The sequence below is a fragment of the Cryptomeria japonica genome, chromosome 9 (assembly GCF_030272615.1).
Source record: "Cryptomeria japonica chromosome 9, Sugi_1.0, whole genome shotgun sequence".
Lineage (NCBI taxonomy): Eukaryota > Viridiplantae > Streptophyta > Pinopsida > Cupressales > Cupressaceae > Cryptomeria > Cryptomeria japonica.
The window spans coordinates 236,256,809-236,278,879 of record NC_081413.1 but is presented as its reverse complement, the minus strand read 5'-3'; the positions used below and the strand labels follow the sequence as shown (position 1 = coordinate 236,278,879).

Sequence of the window (22,071 nt, the reverse complement as noted above, 5' to 3'; positions counted from 1 at the left end):
GGGATTAGGGGTTTGCCTTCAGGTCAAACCCCAGTTTTTGGAATTAACCAAGAAATGAGAATGTTGTAAATGTAATGTTTGTAATGTAATCAAGTATTGATACCTTGTTGTAAGAATGTTTGTATTCTTACATGCGAAGGTGTAATGATGTTGTATGTTGTAGGTTGTAGGTGATCTCCTCTTCAATGGTTGAATCCTTGTCTTGAATGCAACACCTAGCCTTGAATGGAGACTTAGAATGCTCAATTGCTTGAAGGAATGCTTGAATGCTTGAATGTTTGAAAATCGCTTCCGCCTCTTGCACACATATGTTTCGCCCTCCTTTTTTTCTGGGAGGGGAAATGTAGTTTATATACTTGTCAATTAGGGTTAGGAGATTGATTTTTCTGACCTTAGGCCGACCTAGGAGCATTATTTTCCAAATTGCAAACTTGAAGACCCGATGCCCAATAAGAGATTGGGCCCAAAATAGGGCCAGGGACCAGGGCACTGGGCGCCATGGTCCTGAGGGACTAGGGCACTAAGTGCCATGGTCCTGAAGGACCAAGGCGCTGGGCGCCATGGTCCCACCTCCCGGGACAACAGGGTGCAAGGAGGATCAGGCCAAGGTGTAGAAAGATGCAGTTTTTGATGTCGTAAACAGGTTTCGGGGTCTCCATTCAGGTTCAATGTTGTGCCGCCATCGTGAAGACCCAAATGTAGTCAAAATTGCAAGTGTCGCAATTTTATGACGCTACAGTTGATTACTCTCAATTTTGCATCATTAGTCCTAGTAATTGCATATCATCATTCTATCTTATCCAATTGCTTCTAAATTTCAACAAGAAACCAATCAATCCATTGTGTCCAACTCTCTCAAGAGTTTGTAGTTGGACCTATTGGTTGTTTCACCAATGTATGTTTATATGAATAGGTTCGATTCCTAGTTTGCGTGTTTAGACTAGTGAATCTCATTCCTCACACTTCTACATTTTGGTGAACCCAACTTGTTCATTGCATAATTTTTTATTTGGATTTATAGATATGAGTTTAATTGCATTTCATTTTTAGATTTAGAGACATTAATTTCTAAAATCAATCATTTCTATAACTCATTTTGCTTAATTAAGTGGTTGTTTGACTATTCTATTGGGAAATTGCAATATTTAATCACTTCTTTTGCTATAAATGTTTACATTATCAATTGTATAAGAGGCATTGTGAGTATAAATCTATTTCATTGGATTTTCCTTCTTTGTGTATGAGTTTCATTACCTTTTGTCTCAAATCCAATATCCTAGTAAGAAGATGTTATAGACTTATGGATTCCCAAAGTTTAATCAGTATGGGTGTTGAGCCCGAGTTGCCTAACGTATTCCATAGGAGCTTGGACAAATCTTATTTCAATCCAACATCTAACTTGCTTAAATTTGTTGAGAATTTGTCCCTTCATGCTTCTCATAATGAGGATGACTCTTAAACTCAAGAGACTATTGAAAAAATGGGTAATCTTGACAAGGAATTGGAAGATCTTCAACAATTTGTGAGTCAAGAACAAATGGGTGGAGAGGAAATCCCCTTGATTGAAGGTTTAAGCCGGAGGTTGATACAAAATGATGAAAAAATGTGTGGAAGTGTTGCATGTTATATCTCATATTATGGATGACAACATTATGACATTGGAAAGTCATGTTAGAGTGCTTGGACATTCAAATCCTTCAAACCAAGTCAAGACTTCTATTCCTATTCCTACATCTTTGCCTAATATGCCTACACATACATCGTCTATCATGGCTACCTCTACACAAAATGTTAATGCTACACATGTTAGTAATGAGAGGAATCCTATCAATCGATACTCCTACATACCACCTTCATCCAATCTTCAATTTGTTTCCCAACCATCTCCTCTACCTGCGTATCATATTGCTCCAACTATCTATTATGCAACACCTTCAAATCCTCCATCTCAATCTAGCATTTCTCAATCCAATTCATCGACTGAAGCTACCATAGATCATTTGACCCAAAATATTTCATCTTTACAACAATAATTGACTTCCATAATCTAATCAAATCCAAGTTATTGTTGCATGTTCTACTGCTAGCCCACTATCCACTGACATCTTTCATACTCTTCTCCCACAACACATTGAAGTTCCCTATTTGGAGAAGTATAGTGGACACAGTGACCCCCAAACTCATGTGAAAATATTTTCAAATTTGTGTAGTGATTTTCTATATGACCCAAGACTTATGACAAAACTATTCACCCATACCTTAAGAGAAAAATCTTTGCAATGGTTTTGATCCTTTCTTCCTTATTCAATTGATTCTTTTTAAAAATTGGCTAATGCACATTTGTTCAACATTTTCAAATTAATATTGGTCCACAAATTACTTTGACTAATTTGGTGCATTCCAAACAAGGTGCTAAAGAAAAAGTGACTGATTTCATTAGTAGATATAAACATTTGCATTCGCAAATTAATTATCTTGTGCTTGATGGTGATGTTCAAATAATTTTTATTAACAATTTGTAAAATTATATTAGAGACAAGCTTTTGTTTTTTGATTATACATCTTTCACACAATTTTGCATCACTTTATAATTATTAGCTTCAAGTGAGTCAATATGAACCTTCTTCATCATTGACTCCGGTTGATAAAAATGAAGATGCTCATTAAAACTTTCAAAATTTTGGAAAACAAAATAATAACTTCATCAAGATCAATACCAACAACAATTCTTCTAATCATATTGACTCTCAAATGATAGCCACAACCCCCATTGTAGCTCCCTTCTCTTCAAAATTTAGACATCACAACTTCACTCCTCTTTTTGAATCATTGCATAACATCATGCTTAAATCAATTAATTCTAATGTGATGTAGCTTCCTCTTGTTCATCCCATAGATACTTCCAATCCCTTGCCACCTTCTTTTGACACTAAATCCTATTGTCAATTCCATCATCAACATGACCATAATACCGAGAAGTGCTTTAGATTCAAGCATGAAATTCAAGACCTTATTGATTCTAATACTATAGTAGTGGATAATGTGAATGATAAAGGAAACAAATCTATGCCAACTTGTAATGCTTGCCAAAATACCCTAGAGAAATAAACATAATCTAACCACAAGTAGAGAGAATTTTCTTTTTAAATATCTACTAATACATCCTATGTAATGAAGTTCATCTAACCTATATGAATCCATTGCAACATTTACCATCTTAATAGTGTGCATAGAACATCATGAACATAAACATATATCATATAACACAAGCAAAATTTAAGCTAACATAACATCTAACATCTTATCACACATTTCTTCATGTGTCCATTCAATCTTTCCCTAGGGTATGTTAATGACACTACTTACTAGCAACATCTATAACCTAACCATATCATGAAGGAAATAACATACATTCTATTAAGATCTACTAATTTCTTTCCGAACATGAGATTATGATCTACCGAAGCATATCTCTAAAAATCCATTAACCTAAGTTCCATTAAAGTACCAACTCAAATGTTCTTAATACCCATTCATTCCATTTACATATGCAAGAATATAACATCAAGTATTATTCTATTTCCCAATTAGGACATCATTTCATTATCAAAGCAAGATTTATATGATACAAAAAGAGCGCACTAAATATAACACCCGATTCTCTATTTCATCATAAGAACTCAGACCCATACATACGGAATAATTTCCACAACATGAAACATATGGTAAACATCTTCTTACTTCATTACAATATCACAGTCCTTACAACAATATCATATCCTATTACAAAGAGTACTTAATACAAATGCATAATCTTCCTTACATTTACAATGCCATCATTAATTTACATTACAATCTCAATACATATGAATCATCTGCACATCCATAACATGAAGAAGAATCATTGAATCCATAGCCACACACACTAGCATCAAAGGAGAACATCCCAATGGAAGAAGACATCAAACCACCCGACCATGTGGAACCAAATAGGAACCACCCCCCATGCTAGGAGATGACATGAGGTTCCAACTCACACTCAAGACCTAGGCTGACACCTAACAACCAAGGGACTCAACATGACATCCACAAGGTAACATCAATAATCAACGATCAAATCACAACGCATGGTTAAATCATAAATCAATAAACTTCCAGAGGCATAATCAATAACAAAGGCATAAGGATAATGCACACATGTAGGGAAGAGTGTCATCACATGCTAACCTCATGTGGAATTCATCTCAATCTTGTAGCCAAACAAGGGAGACCAATTTACCACTTCAACGGTCTTCCCAATCTAAGATCCCAAAATCACCTCCCTGGGTCTATCTAATTGGGGCATAACAACAACAAATTCTTTATCTTGATTATGTGAATTCCTAATTACCCAAACCCACTAATTATTTATTATGGTTATCACTTGTAATTAATCATTAACTCTTCATGTGGTTCCACATGTCTAGACCCCCTCCTAGAGATCTATTGCTCATGACCTAGGTCCTACACATGCAAGAGCCCACTCTCCCAAACATAGACCATAACCTTAGGGTAAATCATAAACCAAGAATAACATCATTGCCACATAAAAAAAGCTTCCAAATGACATAACAATTACAACATCACTAAGAATATGCTAAAGATAGCAAGGTACACATGACCATATACATGGAAAAGCCTTCACCAAAATAATGCATAACAATCAAAGATCAAAAAAATAACATGAATCAAAGATCATTCCAAATCTATTTCTAATGCTCAACAGTGAGGTGATATGCATCCCACTAGAGTTCTGAAAGTCATACCTCAACAACAAGGAATTATCCCTCTTGTTGGAGCAAAACACATATATGCAACCTCCTCAATGGTAAGGTATATAGAACCTCTTACCGGAGCACAAAAATCAATATGCAAGATCAAATAACATCAAAGACAACTTAGAGAAGCTCAAAACAATCCAAACATGCCCATGGAGAAAGAACAAATCATGGAAAATCATTCATAAAAGTCAAACTGGCATTCCCCACACCTCTGAAGCAGATTAACGCTCCTAGTTTACTATTTAGTGCCCTTGGAACCCAGATTAGCATTTTTGGGTGATTCCCCAGTGTTATGGGTTGATAAGATAGTGTTTTGGGTAGTTAAGATAGTGTTTTGGGTTGTTAAAATGCAGAAAATTGACTGAAATTGGCATACGATGAAGGGGCACTTGCCCAAGTTTGCATAGGAGCTCAAAACGACCTAAAAGCACACCCTAGAAGATTCAAAGATCAAAGAATCATAAAAGAAACACAAGATTAAGGAGTTACATACTCAAAGAAAGAAAATGACATCAGATACATTCTCCAAAAGTGCTCAGATTGACACCCTGTTTGTACATCAACAAGGGGAGACTAAGTAAAACCATAATAGCTACAAAGAGACAATACTAAGGCTATTCCAAGCCCAAATACATTCTCAGACCTTCACAAATGGTCTTTTGTCATAAAGACAATTCATAGTGAAAACAAATGCAACTCTTGACAAGCTACAAGAGACTCAAAACTTACAACTTTAATACTATAATAAGGGAAATGAAAAAACACAATAAAGAAGGAAATCTAACTTCAAATAAAGGCTATTAACCATCTAAATCATAGGAAGATGAAATCATGATAACACACAAAGAGAAGACACAGGAAAAACACTCCCGATAGTCACATTTTCAGAATTTGAAATCAGACAATAGAATGAGATTCCTAATCTTCCCCAAATCATTTCCTCAACACAAATTGAATTCCCTAAACTCCATTCCTAATTTCCAAATCAATACTTTAATCAAGCACAGTGCAGACAAGCTTTTCAAAAATGAAATTTGTAGAGAAGGGAACAAAAGCTCCAACTTGGAGATCACAAACCAAACAAATGTAGATTCGAAGAAGAGAAAATCCAATAATCCAAGCAAGCCAATATTCAATCCAAGCTCACAATCGAATTCAGAATCCAAAATACAGATCAAAATCCTCCGGATGGTAACCCGACAACATTCACAGGAAACTCAATAAATAAAAAATAAAATTCAAACTATAGAGAAATTCTAATTAATTAGAAAATTCGGTAAAACATTATATTATACCTACCATACATGATTTCGAGGCAAATATTATTCACTTACCCATTCGAAAATAGCCAATCAAATAGAAGGGTAGGTAACTTTATATTATATTTGATTATCAATAAGATAATAGTTGTATAAACACAAATGAGCAATAAATCATACCCAATAGAAATCAAATAAATGAATTATGAAGTCATATAAATAAAAATTCTTAATAAAATATAAAATCAAAACAATAAATAAATAATACAACTATACTAAATCAAATAAATAAATAAATAAATAAATAAATAAATAAATAAATCAAAACAATAAATAAATAATAAATAATAAATAATAAATAATAAATAATAAATAATAAATAATAAATAATAAATAATAAATAATAAATAATAAATAATAAATAATAAATAATAAATAATAAATAGGTCACTAAACAATAAATCAAATAGATTAATTAAATTAATCTCAATCAAATGAATACAAACCTCATTAATAAATAATTATCCATTAATTAATTAACCAAATAAATAAATAATAATCATACTATAGGATAAATTAATTCAAACATTAATAAATTATATTATCCCATTAATTAATTAAAATAATAATCATACACTCACATTACTTCAAGTGACTTGACAAAAGGGGAACGTTGACACAAGACTCTAACCACCAACTTGTGTCGTGGCACAATCTGACAAGGTGAACAACTAAGCCTAGAGTGAGTGAAAGAAACCCATGCCATCTCCAACAACTTGCCACTGGGATAGGACATGCTCAGACCTGTGAGACCAGGTGGAGTCGATGTCTGATACCTGCAATCTTGCAACCACAATTCAATACATATATACAACGTATATCCATCATGATAAATAGACAAGTGAAAAGAGAATCACAACACCTTATCATGCTCGCAATGAGTGAAAAGGCATCGTCCCTTTCACAAAGACAATCACACAATAACGACATCATGTATCATGTGAAGGTTAAGTCTCAAATTTCACTTTAGATGGAGATCAAATTTGTGCATACTTTCAATTATCTTTGCGTTGTGGACAACTCCAATGCATTTAAAGTGGAGTTTCATGATGTAAGAAGGTCATTACTAATGGGGGTTGAATCTCAATAAAAGAGCATTATGAGACAATTAAAGTGAACAAGACCTTTCAAAGTGCAATTTTTTTGTTTAGATGGGCATCGTATTTCCACAAGATCTATATATAGAATATTTCTTGGTATTTTATGCTTTGTAGGATAAGTAAATTCATTAGGATTTTTAAGTGAACATAATGTTCAATTGGAAAAGGAAACTCCACAAGCCAATTTCTTCTTAATGAGAATGCTTTTTGACAAACTTCCAAAATGAACTTATGATCATTTTAATCATTCTATTAAGCTAGATGAAATTCAATTATTAAAAAAACATTTGCAAAATTTGACCATTGAGACATGAGAAATGCAAACTCCTTAGACAAGCACAAAGCTAAAAGAGGGGGTTCACATTTTGGCAAACACAAAATTGGTCATGTTGTGAAAAGGCACAATAGGGAAGAGCAATAAATGGTTACTAATGACACGTATGTGAAAATAAGTGTGACTTAGAATGAGATTAAGTCAAATACGTGGGGATGAGTGCAAAATGAGACTAAATAAGAATTTGACAATGAGCCAAACTTAATATAAGAGTGTGCTGCTTGTTTATATATAATTGGAACAAGACATTCTATCAGAATAAGCCCAAAACTAAATATGAGCTTACATAGATATACAAATAACACCATTATAATAATAGAATGACAACCTATCAAATTTTAACACTTGAAATACTATAATCAATTTCTTTCAAACAAAAGAAAACTTAACTAACTTGAAATTGTTAACTCTTATTCTATTTCATTGAGTAAGCTAAGTTTAAGGACATAGCGTTTTGTTGTGTTTTATCTCTTTCAACTATTTTCTGTCGCTGTTTTTCTTCGTAATCTTGCTTTCTTTCAATATAAAAAAAACTTGAAATTGTTGACTCTTATTTTTTTACATTGACTAAATTAAAAATGAGAATTCATACCCATAAAAGAAACGTTACAAGATTTAACTAACTTGAAAGAGAACTCTTATTCCATTACATTAACTAAGCTTAAGATGAAAACCCATACCCATAAAAAAAATGGCAAAAAAATAGTAGAAAAGAAAACTTGATAAAAAAGTAAAGTACAACATAAACCTAAATTAAACTTGAAAAAAATGACAACTGATACCATAGAAAGGAAGTTACAAGAACAAGATAAAACTTCACCAAGAGTCAAAGTATTACAAGTACAACATAAACATAAATTAAACTTGAAAAAAATGACAACTCATACCATAAAAAAGAAGTTACAAGAACAAGATAAACCTTCACCAAGAGTCAAAGTATTACAAATACAACATAAACATAAATTAAACTTGAAAAAAATGACAACTCATACCATAGAAGGGAAGTTACAAGAATAAAATAGAACTTCACCGAGAGTCAAAGTATTACAGCAAACATAAGTTAAAACCAAAGGTAAGTTGCCCCTAAATATCTATAGAGCAAGGAAGGAATTGCATTTATTTGACAACAGGTGTGAGGAATCCATAGGGTAATCTAGAAAGAGAAGAGAATATCTATAGAAGAATCCCACTTTGATGGGACGGCGCCTTTTCCGAGTGTAATGCAATGTACACTCACTTGTACGCAGTTAAAGCGAGGTTACAATGCAGCTGCGTCGGTGATGTCCTTGTCAGAAGTCACTATCGTAAAACCCAACAACCCCTAAACGAGATTTATTTAGGCAGTTGGCCGCTTAAACTAATGAAATCGGCACCCCAAAGTGTAACACCGCTCAAAAGTTGGTGAGGTAAATTAAACCGCAAGAATGTGAAAAAGTGAGAGTCCGCGGAAAAAGCGTATGCACGTCGTATCATTTTTAGACACGCGGAACGGCAATACAAAAGCCTCCAGGCGACCCATTGGCAGGTAAGGAAGGAATTTGTGGAGTTAATTAGCCAAGCACAGGAAAAATATTTTTTTCGCTCCGGACAGAGAGAAAAAGAAGTGGAGTAAGTAGCAGCTTTATTGAGCCAGGATAAGGCGGCGGCGGCTGCTGTTATAGTTGTTGGTTCAGGGATTTAATCCAGAAATACCAGATCTTCTTGCTGTGCGCGACATGGATCGTTTTGAAGTTGTGAAGGATATCGGCGCTGGAAATTTCGGCGTGGCGAAGCTCATGCGGGACAAGAAATCCAAGGAACTCGTTGCCATGAAATATATTGAGCGAGGCCCTAAGGTATTGTGTTATTTTAATGGCGATGGATTTGTTTTTTGTTTTTGGAGCAGAGATTTAGGGTTTCTGATCCGTGGATTTGGAGAGTTTTGTTTGTTGTTTTCTTTCTTTCTTTCTCCGTTGTGTTGATTTATTTGGAATGGATTTGTCGTGGATTTGAGCTTGTGGTGGTGTTTGCAGATAGACCAGAATGTTATGCGGGAGATTATAAACCACCGCATGCTCAGGCACCCAAATATTGTTCGATTCAAGGAGGTATGTCCGTGGTTCGAGTCCTGGTGGCTTTACTTGTCATTTTGTGTAGATCAGTTGTTACTTGCACCTGAGGCCTTCCTTTTGGCATGTTGTAGACGCTTTGTCTGAGCGTGGATTGCTCTTCTGACAATAACGCATACATTTTTCTTTTAATAAATTTGCAGTGTTTTTTTATGGCAGGTGGTGTTAACTACCACTCATCTTGCCATCGTGATGGAGTATGCTGCTGGCGGGGAGCTGTTTGAGCGAATTTGTAACGCCGGTCGCTTTAGCGAGGATGAGGTAGGGATTTACAGTTTTATCGCTGTAGGGTTTCTAGGGAAAACATAATTGAATCGGAATGAGTTAAAGCACCAGGTTTGGTTTTAATTAAGGTAGCCTAAGTGTAGGAGACAATAGAAGTGTTAGACTTGTTGAAGATTACATTATTATATGCTTAAATTGGGTAAAATACTTCGAATAATGAATCCAAATTATATTTTGCAACATTTTGTATGATTGTAATGTTCTTGTCGAATTAACTGTTTAGTTGTTTAATGTTTTGGGTTCCGATATCTCTGGCCTTATCTTGTTTCTGGACTAATATCATGGAAAAGGTTAAAAGTCAGTGCTTTATTATTATTTACAGTTGTATGTTTTTTGTGCAAGTTGCCATTTTAGTGAATTAGGATGTGCGGCACGCATGTATGAGCTACAATAAACTCCCAGGGTTTACTACTACACCAGCATAGGGCAAGGTGCCTTCCTAGGGAGTTAAGACACGCCTATGAGCTCAGAGCTATTGTAAACTTCTAGGGTTTAGTTAAGACAAGCCTCAAGCCTGTATGAAAAATGATATATAAAATCCATACTGTATGTGCACCCAAATTACCATGTCCTATGATGTGCCATAATTTTAGCTGTTATATTCACTGTTCACTTTCATCTTGTTTTAATTTGGCTGTTCGGTCAGTCATTTTTTTAGAGTCACAGCTAACACACAAACTCTCTGTCTTGAGCAGGCTAGGTTTTTCTTCCAGCGCTAACACACTAACTCTCTGTTTTGAACAGGCCAGGTTTTTCTTCCAGCAGCTTATTTCTGGGGTCAGCTACTGCCATTCGAAGGTTAAATATCTCCCAAGAAATGTGGAATATATTTTAGTACTGGTGTTTATTTTGGTAGTGTAAATTGCACAATGCCCTCGGGGGTATCCAGAAGTATTTGTAATCTGATGGGAAAAAATATTGCAGGCAGTCTGTCACCGTGATCTTAAGCTGGAGAATACGTTACTGGATGGAAGCCCTGCACCCCGGCTTAAGATTTGTGATTTCGGATACTCAAAGGTAAAAATCTGTTTTGTTTTTGGTTAACTGCTCTTTATAGTTATACTTTGTGGATGGATGTATTCAGTGATCATATTTTTTTTAATGGTGGATATGTCCAGAGTAATATTTATCGTTTATGTACAATAATGTCTGTATACACAATCCTTCTTATCAATTTTTGATTTAGGACTGAATGCAAAAGTGTACGTTTATTATCTGGGTTTTGGTATTTCTTTGTGTATATCTTCACCGTTATATTTTTAATATGACACATTGCACATATTTTTAACCGTTTTTAATAGTTGCTGTCTATGCTCTGTATACATCATCAATCTTTCTTCAATATATTTATAATTTTATTGTATTGTCTCACCATTTGAAATTTTTTCATAATTGCTGTATATACTTTGTGCGTACTTTCATAGCTTATTTTCCTCATATTTGCTGCATATATATCGTGTGTGTTTGGGATTCTTTTTCTAGTAATAGGTGTATATTCATTATGTATATCTACAGTGTTCTGTTTGTTCAGAATTGCTATATACATTGTATATATTGTATATGTCTTTGGCATTCATTTCCTATGTGTTTGGTATTCTTTTACTAGTAATAGGTGTATATTCATTATGTATATCTTCAGTGTTCTGTTTGTTAAGAATAGCTATATACATTGTATATATTGTATGTCTTTGGCATTCTTTTCCTCACAATAGGTGTTTACATTACTACGTATATCTTCGAGCTTCTTTATGTTCATAATCGCTTTAAGTTTGAACCGCATATCTTTTTCTTTGAATTTTTTTTTATAATTGTTTTATGTACGTTGTATATTTTCAGAGTTCTCTCCTTCAGTCACGGCCCAAATCAACAGTAGGGACACCTGCTTACATTGCCCCTGAGGTTTTATCAAGGAAGGAGTACGATGGGAAGGTAAATCCATTTACTCTTTTCATATTACTCTTCTAAAATATGAAAAGTCAAATTTGCACGTTTTAAAAGGTCAAAAGTTAATTGTGCATGGGCTTCTCAGCTTGCAGATGTATGGTCATGTGGGGTAACACTGTATGTGATGCTAGTGGGGGCTTATCCATTTGAGGACCAAGAGGATCCCAAAAATTTCAGGAAAACAATTCAGGTAAGCATTTGCTTTGTATTATTAATTGCGACAAATAAAATGTTGAAGTTGGAGGAAAATGTGCCATTTTGGCAATGAGGAACAAACAATCTTTGAAGCATGTAAAGAGACTTTGTTAGGTCACACAAACCACAAAATTAATCTTTTAAATGGCCGAGTACACTTTGATAGCTCACACAGACATTTTGGTCTAATAGATGTCAAAAGTAATCTCATCTGATATCACTGACTGATCTGGCAGCGCATAATGAGTGTTCAATACACAATTCCCGACTATGTGCATGTGTCTCCTGAGTGCAAGCAGCTTCTTGCCCGAATTTTTGTGGCCAATCCTGCCAAGGTAGTATCTCTTCTCGTGGTTTCCTACTAGTTTTGCCTTACCTTTAAACTGGATGGGTTTTTGGTTCACATTATTTTTGTTCTAACCTGAATGAGTTATATTGGATAATCCAGAGGATTAAAATTCAGGAGATAAAGAACCACCCATGGTTCAGGAAAAACTTGCCAAGGGAACTCATGGAAGGTGCAGAAGCAAGCTACCGATATGATGATTCTGGTAGTCCTCCTCAGAGTTTAGAAGAAATCAACAAGATCTTAGAAGAGGCAAAAATACCCCCTCCACGGCAGCATACAGATGATCTTCTCTTATGGGAGGAGGAAGATGAGTTTGCACCAAGAAATGAAGGAGATCAAGAGGCTGAGGGGAGTGGAGAATATAATGACTATTATTATGGCTCCGACCAGCATGACCATGACCAGCATGATGATCCGAAACACAATGATCCTGAACATTGTGGCCCCAAATAAGGTGGTTAGTATTCACGAAGAAATTTGGGTTGTGTACACTTATTTACCTTTTTTTTGGGTCTTGGAAGTCTTGACCTCCCTAATAACTGCAACCATAAACTTTCTCGCTGAGATGATTTATCCAAGTTTTCTATTATCCATAACTTGGAGAAGGTTGCAAGGGAGCAAGCATGTTGTTTTATATAATCTAGGAATGACTGTTTGTAGAGTAGGGAGTTCATATTGTCTAAAGCAAATGTGGGACGAAAAAGGGCACAGGACAAAAATTGGTCCATATTGCATATGATATGGTTTACTTGTTATGGATGGGAGACAATATGTACTATAAAACTCTGTTCTTCTCATTGTAACTTGGCTCAATCATAAAGCTTATATATTTTAAAAGGTTTAGATTTTGTATTTCTATGCTTGATCTGAATGCATTTTCTCCAAATGTGTCATCTGAGTAAGTAGATTGTTATCAGTTAACTAAAAACTGGAGTGAAGTCAATTGATTAGAGTTTTTTATGCAAAAATGTAGTTAAGTACACACTCTATGTGCAACATGCAATAATGGATGGCCTTGAACGATTCAGTGTTTCAGATTGTGTTTTCTATATTTGCATCGTTCCATTTGTAAATTTTTGAAGAATTTTTCAACTGAGGATTAAAATCACAAAGATAGTTTACTTTTTTTGAAATTACACAGTGATTCAAGTTGTATCATAGAAATAATGTTGTTTGCTTTCTGATGTACAATGAGAGTCACAGTAGCCTAGCATGGGTATATGCCCAGTGAATCTTTATTACTCAGATTCGTTTGATCCCTTTTGAGTTTATTTTTGTCATCAGTACTCGTTATATTTGGGGATTCACGTGTTCTTCATTTTGTATTTTGTTCTGATAATTATGGATGAGAAAACATTGATAACAGAAATAATTATTAAGCACATTTTCAGGTCCTCTGTATGGCCATGGCCATGGAACTTACATTCATTGATGAGAATTCATTTTGAATATTTAAATTATTAAATCTCAAATATATAGGGAGTAAATAGCCATGGATGCGATTCTTATGCAGAGGATTCTTTGGATATATTTTTCCATATAACATAAAGTAAGGCTCTTAAACAAAATTGTAGTGGCATTCAAAAGCAGCAAACAGTAACTGTTAGAACATCCAAACATTGTCTAGATAGCCATTAATTTAAATACTATGATGCGTATTACACATGCAATCATGGAAGTATTTATGGTAGGACCACACAAAATGTAATCATTTGCAGTCCTTAGGGCAAGCTTGAAGATTTATTTAACCATACAATGACTGGATGGAAGGAAACTGTGTGGTTTTAAAAAATTAGGTGTTATAATGGGCACGTTACTTCTCTTACGGAAAACGAATTTAGGCTATATAATCAATTGAAATGTTATGCAAAATAAAATCAGTGTGTTCGACATGGGGGGCTGTTTCACTCAATTTTTTCGAAACCAGAACATGGAAAGAGGAAAATTTGGAAAATTTAATGAAGATTTTTTCCCCTATACAACAGTTCACTGCTGGGGTTGATTAGAACAGCCTTGTTTGAACTCATCCTGATTTTGGATCAGAAAGTTAGTCTAAATTGTTAATGTAAACAAATTATACACGGGTTGTTTTTAGAATCTTTTACTTTCATGGCCTGGGCCCTAATTATTGCCCAAGCTTGCCAATAGGCACGATTTCATATTGTGGCACATGCATATGCGTTTGTGTGTGGGTGTGTAGGAGTTTTATCCTGCAGTAACTTCTAGTGCATTGAGGGGTGCCCATTCCTTCTGATATGAAAGCCTTCCACAGAAACTTTTAGTTAAGCCTTTTAAATAAGAGCTCAACTTAACAACCTGCATTGTGGTTGTTTGTGTCAAGCCCAAAAAACTGTAAGAATGTGGCCGCATGTAGGGTTATAAAGTTTCCTATTTATTATTTGCAGGTGGAACCATGAAAAGTTAAGACGTGAAACAGTTCACAAACTGGACTAACATGAAATGTTGAATGACCCGGTTTTTGGCAGGAAAATTTTTGTGGTTGTTCAAGAGGAGGGACTAAGTTTTCAACACTTGCGGAGAGTTTGTAGGGAGTTTCGTCGTCAAAATGATGACTAATATGTGCCGAGATTTTTCTCAGATATTTATCTTTAAATAAGAATCCTAACAAATTTCATTTGAGAGGGTATGATTTTCACTGGACCATTTGACTGCAGATGGCTCCAAAAACTTCTCAGTAGCACCGAGAACTTTCAGGTGCAGTTGCTTCCGTGGGTGCAGATCCTGAGTGTTGAAAGAATTATTATTGATTTGTTTTGCATTAAACTCAATGATGGATAAGAGGTTTTTCTTATTCTTCATTTACAATTTGGTAACTTGTTTCTCCAAAAATGTTCCAATTTGGGATAAGAACTTCATTTTTATCTAACCGCTTGCCTCTTCCTTTCTCCCAAGCCAATCTGCTACATATGATATGGAAAACGGCCACCTGTGTGGTTCTGCATTCAGCATGACACATGTAACGCTCAAGTTCATAAAATAATCAAAGCGCCATAACAATTGTCATAACAAGGAGGAAATTGTAGGTCGTTTTGAGTATGGTTGGGGTTAGCAAGTGTTCTTGCACAATTGCAATACAGGTTCATCAGTCTATAAGCTGACAATGCCTTAGTTTTTAGGTTGCCGATTGGTTTGGTAGTACATCTTGCTTTCGTACCGATATTTTAGCCATTCATGTGTGCTTTTACTAAAATTTTATAGGGAAAGATTGTTTAAATATAATTGGGGGGAGGGATTGGTAGTCGTTAGGGCTAATTTTGTCAACATGTAGTTGTAAGATCTCCTTTTTTTTAAGAAATGTAAAATAGACATTTAACTATCTACAACTAAGGTTTGAAGGCCTGACTTATCATGCAACTCATCAGAATAACATGTCTACTGTGAAGTGTCCAAAAAATGGACATTTAACTATCTACAACTAAGGTTTGAAGGCATGATTCGACCAAACTTAATCTAAAAATGTCTAGTAATTGAAAAAATATATATCATTTCTTGTTAGTAAAATATTATATTTTTATTTAGAGTCTTATATGCAACATAAATGGACCAAATACATATTAGTAACCATAAATAATTATTATATCTGAAACTTGTAAATCCAACATAAATGAATTAATAGTTGAACAAAAAATAGATTAATGTTGTTATAGAAAAAATATATTATCATATAAAATACACTTATATCTAACACAATATAACACAAATGAACTAATAGTTGAATCCTTCTCTCATATATATATAGATTAGTAATGTTCAGTTACTGTAAAACCTAGTTACAATTTTTACAGTAAAATTTCTAAGTTATACAGTGGAAGGACGGGATTCCACCCCCGTTCACACTTCCAATGAAAAATCCAATCCACAAAATGGTTATTCAGAGCTGAAATGAATTGAGAAAAGCAGGCTCAATGAAAGTCACATCTATAAATATGGTCAGAGGAAAAGAGGAAAGCTGTTGTTAGGGAGACAAACATTAAGATAATGGATGAAAGGGCCAAATTTACATTTACCTGAATCATCGGGATAAAAGTAGGTCGGTGGCCAAACTTGCCGTGGAAAACATAACCTATCAAATCAAATTTTAGGGTTTGAAAGATTTGACCTGTGATTTTTTTCTTCTTTGAGATAACCTGACCGAAGTTGCTTCCCCAGTCGTGTTATTTGGAGTAATGTTTTTTTTTTACTGTTTACAAATAACCTGCGAATCCCTTCTCTAGGGACAGCAAGGCAGGAAGCGAAAAAATTAATTGCATTTGGAATTCAGTTTTTTATTGCTCTCGTGAAAGAGCGTGAAATAGACATTCCTCGTTACTCACGAAGTTGCATGTTATACACGTCCCAAACTGTCATAATCCTCGGAAACACTTATCACCTACCATTCATCGGAGGAGAGATTTTAATGTGAGAACTGTGCCATCTGTCATTTTAGTTGGCCTGTTAACGAATTTTCAAAGCTAACCCCTCAACTATCTCAATACGAGCAATTTAAAAGAGATTTTAGTGACATCATTTGTGAGTCTTAAATTGGAGTTTAACTTACTTTAATATAACTTGTGATAGGACTTTACACACGTATATATAAATTTTGAGCTGGTTGGAGAGTTACTATCAGTAAAGTTAACTTTAGCTGTCTAAATACTTGTATATAAGTTATCCCTTGAATTTAGAAACTTTTATACATTTATTTGGAAAAAGTGTTTAAAATATAATAGAGTAATTATTAAAGAATTATAATGTTAAAAAGTACCTCCCTTGTAATGTTTTATTTTACATTTTTTTTTCTCTTAAATATATTTTTTAATATATGATTTTTGATTGATTTGGCATTTTCATTAAATTTTGATTTAGATTGATTATGAGAAACATAAATTAATTGATGCTAGATAACTTTTGAATGATAGACTACACATTTCTTTGTTAGGTTTAAATATGCTAGATAACTTTTGAATGATATGCTACACATTTCATCAAAATTTAAACTTCATAACATGTCTAAGTTGAATGCCTTTGAATTTAATTGTTTTTCATGCAACACCATTCAAATAGTGTCTAGGGCAAGTATAAAAGGACCACCCCATGGTCGTTTGTATATATCAGTCATTTAGGAGATACATTGATCATGAGGTAATCTTGACCATCTTAGAGATAATCCAACCACATCTATATGTCAGAGAAGATCAATTCACCTTGTTCTTAAACTTTTCAGATTAATCATATTGATTCTTAAATTAATACATGACAAAACCCTAAATTTTGCACAAGGTTATTCTAATATTTTTGAGATTTCATTCTTTTTGTATGAATTCTTAAGAGTCCATTCTTTAGCACAATTATAGCCGCATTAACTTTTATTTGTATTATTGCTGCTTGTTTGCTAACTCTTTTCAAAACAATTGAATTGATTAAAGAGGCTTGTCTAAAGTGACGAGCCTTGCATTACAAGTTCAAAATAGTGTTCATCAACATTACTAAGTTTTTTCCATTGTAGATATAAACATTAGGAAAGTCTCTTTTGTAGATATAAAGTATCTATAGACATCACTTAAATTCTTATAGGAAGGATGAAACTATGGATTAAGATTGAATTTGTAGCTATAAGAGTCAATTTTGGACCCATGAAAGCAAACCATGTTTTTGCACAAAGATTAGTTGTCTCTGTCTTTTTGTCCTTGATTTAGTTTTTAATTCTAGGTAATATTTGCCACATATTACCCATCTCCTCGATCGAATTTGCATTCTCACATCTATTCAACTATAGACATTTTTCTAAAGTGCATTTTATAATTTTAAAATATTAGAATTATTGTTACAATGATAATATATTTTATTTTTCTAATTTTTCAACTATTTATTATTTTAATATATTAAATTTAACACATTTTATGAATAATCTTATTGAAAAATATATAATATTTATAGGGATGCTATTTTTAAAAGAAAAAAAGAAAATTTTAATATAAATTTTAGGATAAATTAATTAATACGCATTAATGAACATTTATCTTGGGATCAAGAGTTGGGATTGTTATTTATGTGCAATATTCCAAGCTAACACATTCTTGTAATGGAAATTAGTACATATTAGTTGGATACATAAAAAATAGTTCTAGTATATTTCTTTACCTAGGCCAGTTCCACAAATGTGGTTCTTACTTGCACAATAATGTTATTGACTTTGTAAATGTAGAATTGACCCTTTTCTATGGATTGATCTCTACAAATTTTAGAATACATGCCTTAAATTCCTATGCTTCTTCTTGCTCAAAATTTGGCTGTGTGATTGAGAGTTCATAGTTGATTAAGAACATGTCTCTCTTTTGGTCATCCACTAAGATATTGACTTAGCTATCTATGCGAAGATCAAAGACAAGAAATAACAATGCAATATGTTTAGGATGCTACATATGAGTACTAAGAAAAATATTGTAGTAAATAATGGAGCCTTTTTTCTACATGTTAGATGCACACTTAAATGTTTGGTAGCTCCCCATAATAAAGTGTCCTATCCTCAAATTTAACACCCTAACATGCAATCGACAATTTTCACACTTCAAGTTGACCATAATGGTTAAGTGGAAGAGTGGGTTCAAGATTAGAAATTTAAATTTGATTTTTTTTGGTTCATTTCTAGAATCACCTATCTAATAGTGTTCATTTTTGTAATTGTACATATGAACCTAGGTAGGGAATAAAAAAAATTGAGGATTGTGTTAAGATATTGGGAATGAGTAAGTAGGATTCGGGTAGGATCAATCATTTATAATTTTTCATGTAAAATGTATTGTTTTGCACACTAGTCATTGCATTAGAGTCAAATTGGTCAAATCAAGTCTAAACCAAAGGGAAAAAGTGCAAGGTATGCAATTTATATGATTCCATTGCCTCCCACTTAAAATTGCATGTGAGTTACCATGAAGATGCATGTTAGGGAAAATTATGTAGCCAATATAAAGGTAAATATTTAGGCACTAATGAAAAAGGATACAACTATGAATGTAGACAACACTTTGATAAACACACTCTTCTAATGTGTGCTTCACCTAAAAAACCTACAAGCATAGAAGAACAGTGCACCTAAAATAAATATAAACATAAAAGCTAGCTATCTATGAATTGAAAAATAAAATAAGACACTACTTGAGAGAAACAATATGATATTGATAAGGGAACACAATAGGATATTTCTTATCACCAACTAACATGATATTGCATAAAATAAAATGACATTTCTATAAAATTAAACAATCTTTTATTTGTCCCTATAATCAAATTTGAGTGTGGTGTTGGCTTCCTTGTTTTTTGACCTCTCCAATTGGTTGGATTCATGAAATTCAAGTAATTTGGATGAGATTGTATACGATATAAGAATGAAAGTGCAACAAACATATAAGTTATCACTTAGGTGACTAGCTATGCCCTTAACTTATATTGTGCATTGGGATATGTGTGGCTAACCTCTAGCAATAATATCCTTTAATTAAGTCATGATCATTTCTATAATTTTAATTTGGTAGGAGGGTTGTCTTCAATAGTCTCATGACAATATTAAAGCATATAAATGAGTTAGTGCTTCGGTATCAACATATTCTATAATTTGTTCTTATTGAAGATTTAGACATTTCTCCTTTGAAGTGGACTATTAATATTGTATTGGCAAATGATTTTGATTATATTATGAAGTATTTTCCTTTATTTTTTATATTGTTTACCTACTTTTATTACAAGTGACATCAAAGCTTCAATTTGGACAAATGTGGACAACACCCTAATTTAAAAAAATGTACACATCTTGCAAACTAGTCTGATTTTTGTTTTCAATTTCATTTAATGAAGCTATGAAGTCATTCAAGAAAGCTAGACTCCTATTTTAGCTTTTTGTGATCAATATTGAGTTATTTAAAGTTCTTTCTTTTTAATAAATTTGTTATAGAGGTCAAATTTTTGAAATTCATCTAATTTCTTTACATTTTTAGAAATCTCACAAAAAGAATTAGGAGTCTATATTTACATTTTTGGATTTGGGGTTGACTTCATTTTAATTTTTTTGGTTAATGGTGAAAATAATTTCCTACATTGTCAAGCCCTAAGCATGATGAAGTCACAAGATAGAGGTCAAGGCAATAATTCTTACACTTAGGAAAACTTCTAGAGTTAGAATAAGGTGCTACTTTTAATAAGATGTATTTATTAAATGATAAATTGCTCCATCTTGAAGAAGGTATGCACAATATGCGTATATAAATGAATAGCATAAATGTGCTTGTTAATATTCTTTCAGAATGGTTCGTGTGTGGCATTTTGGTAAGGTTTCAGCCCCTTCCTTTAGTTTTTGGCCCGCTCTTCCAATCGCTCAGCGTGTGCCAAGTGGTGTCTTGGCGTTTCTTTAAGTGACTCACTCTTCTCATCCGATGTTGAGAGGATGCAAAGCTGCCACGTGGTGTTGATATTTTCTTCAACGTATGCTTCTTGCCTCCACCATCTTCCGTGTGCTGGCAGTGGCACTTGGTGACCCCGCATTGCATGTTCCAGTTCTCTTTATGTGCTCGACTTCGGGTCTCCCCCAAGTCGCCGCGTGTCTTCCATGATGGTTCGTGAACCAAAATGCTGTTTGCGCTGTGATTTTCTTGTTTGGCAGGTGGGGGTGGTCATGATGCGGTTGAGGTAACAACATTGAAGGCCATTTTCGCCAGGTAGCATCTCACGGAGTGCCATGCTGGGAGATTCTTGTTTAGAAGTGGTTGCTAGGATTTTGCTGATGCTTTTGTGCTGTTTGTTGAAGACCGAGGGCTCTATATAGGCCTTCTTTTCTGCTTTTTTAGGGGTTCAAACTTTCAAAAGAACTAATTAGACTTTAATTCATTGAAAAACCTTTATGTTAATTAAATTTGGTGAATGATAGACATATCAGATTATGCTTATGGCCTCTATGGTTGTTTTAATTGAAGCTTAGTAAATTGACTGGTGTGCTGTATTCAGATTCATTAACTTCTATGATATATGCTGTGAGACTCTACAGATTAAACTATGTTTTAGGACTTGTTATCTATTGGATGAATGGTGAATGCCATATTATGTTGAATGGAGTGTAGTTTGATCTTCTTCTCTTATGATGCTGAGCATTTAGATTGTTGAATGAGCTTTAAAACTACATGTATCTGGGTTTTATATGCTGTTAGTGTTCCAAAAATATTCTAGCGTATTGCCTAAGTAGTGTAGCTTTTTAAGTTTTTCCTCTTCCCCCTTTCTCCCCCAATCGTATGAAGAGCTGTCTTCTCAAACCCAGAGGTTATTTAGTGAAGTTCGCACAAAAGGTCCCCCATCACTGAATTTCCCATAAGGCTATTAGCGTTTAATGTAAAATTAAGAGTCAACAGTTCTTTTTCTGGCATGCCTGGTGGGACGGTAATTTTGAACAAGCCTAAGCAAGTTTATGAGACATAGACCTGTTACCAGGAGTCAAAACAACTTTAAATCCCAGTTTGCTTCTCCCACCTTGGTAAGCGTCCATTCACTTGCAGCTACTTCTTCTCAAAAGCCACCTATTATCCTTGTGATACCTGTTCCCGTAGTAATGGCTCAAGTTCCTCCTAGAAAATTTG

At 33.9% G+C, this 22,071-nt stretch overlaps 1 protein-coding gene across 1 annotated transcript; it reads left to right on the top strand.

Annotated features, from left to right (window-relative positions):
- Nucleotides 1–9,014: 9,014 nt before the first annotated feature.
- LOC131076961 (serine/threonine-protein kinase SAPK3) lies at nt 9,015–13,306 on the top strand. Its single transcript, XM_058014314.2, has 9 exons — nt 9,015–9,408; nt 9,586–9,660; nt 9,841–9,942; nt 10,711–10,764; nt 10,891–10,983; nt 11,803–11,895; nt 11,996–12,100; nt 12,342–12,440; nt 12,554–13,306. Exons 1-9 carry the CDS (start codon nt 9,289–9,291, stop codon nt 12,905–12,907), a joined length of 1,095 nt encoding a protein of 364 aa, XP_057870297.1. The 5' UTR covers nt 9,015–9,288; the 3' UTR covers nt 12,908–13,306.
- The last annotated feature ends 8,765 nt before the right edge of the window (nt 13,307–22,071 follow it).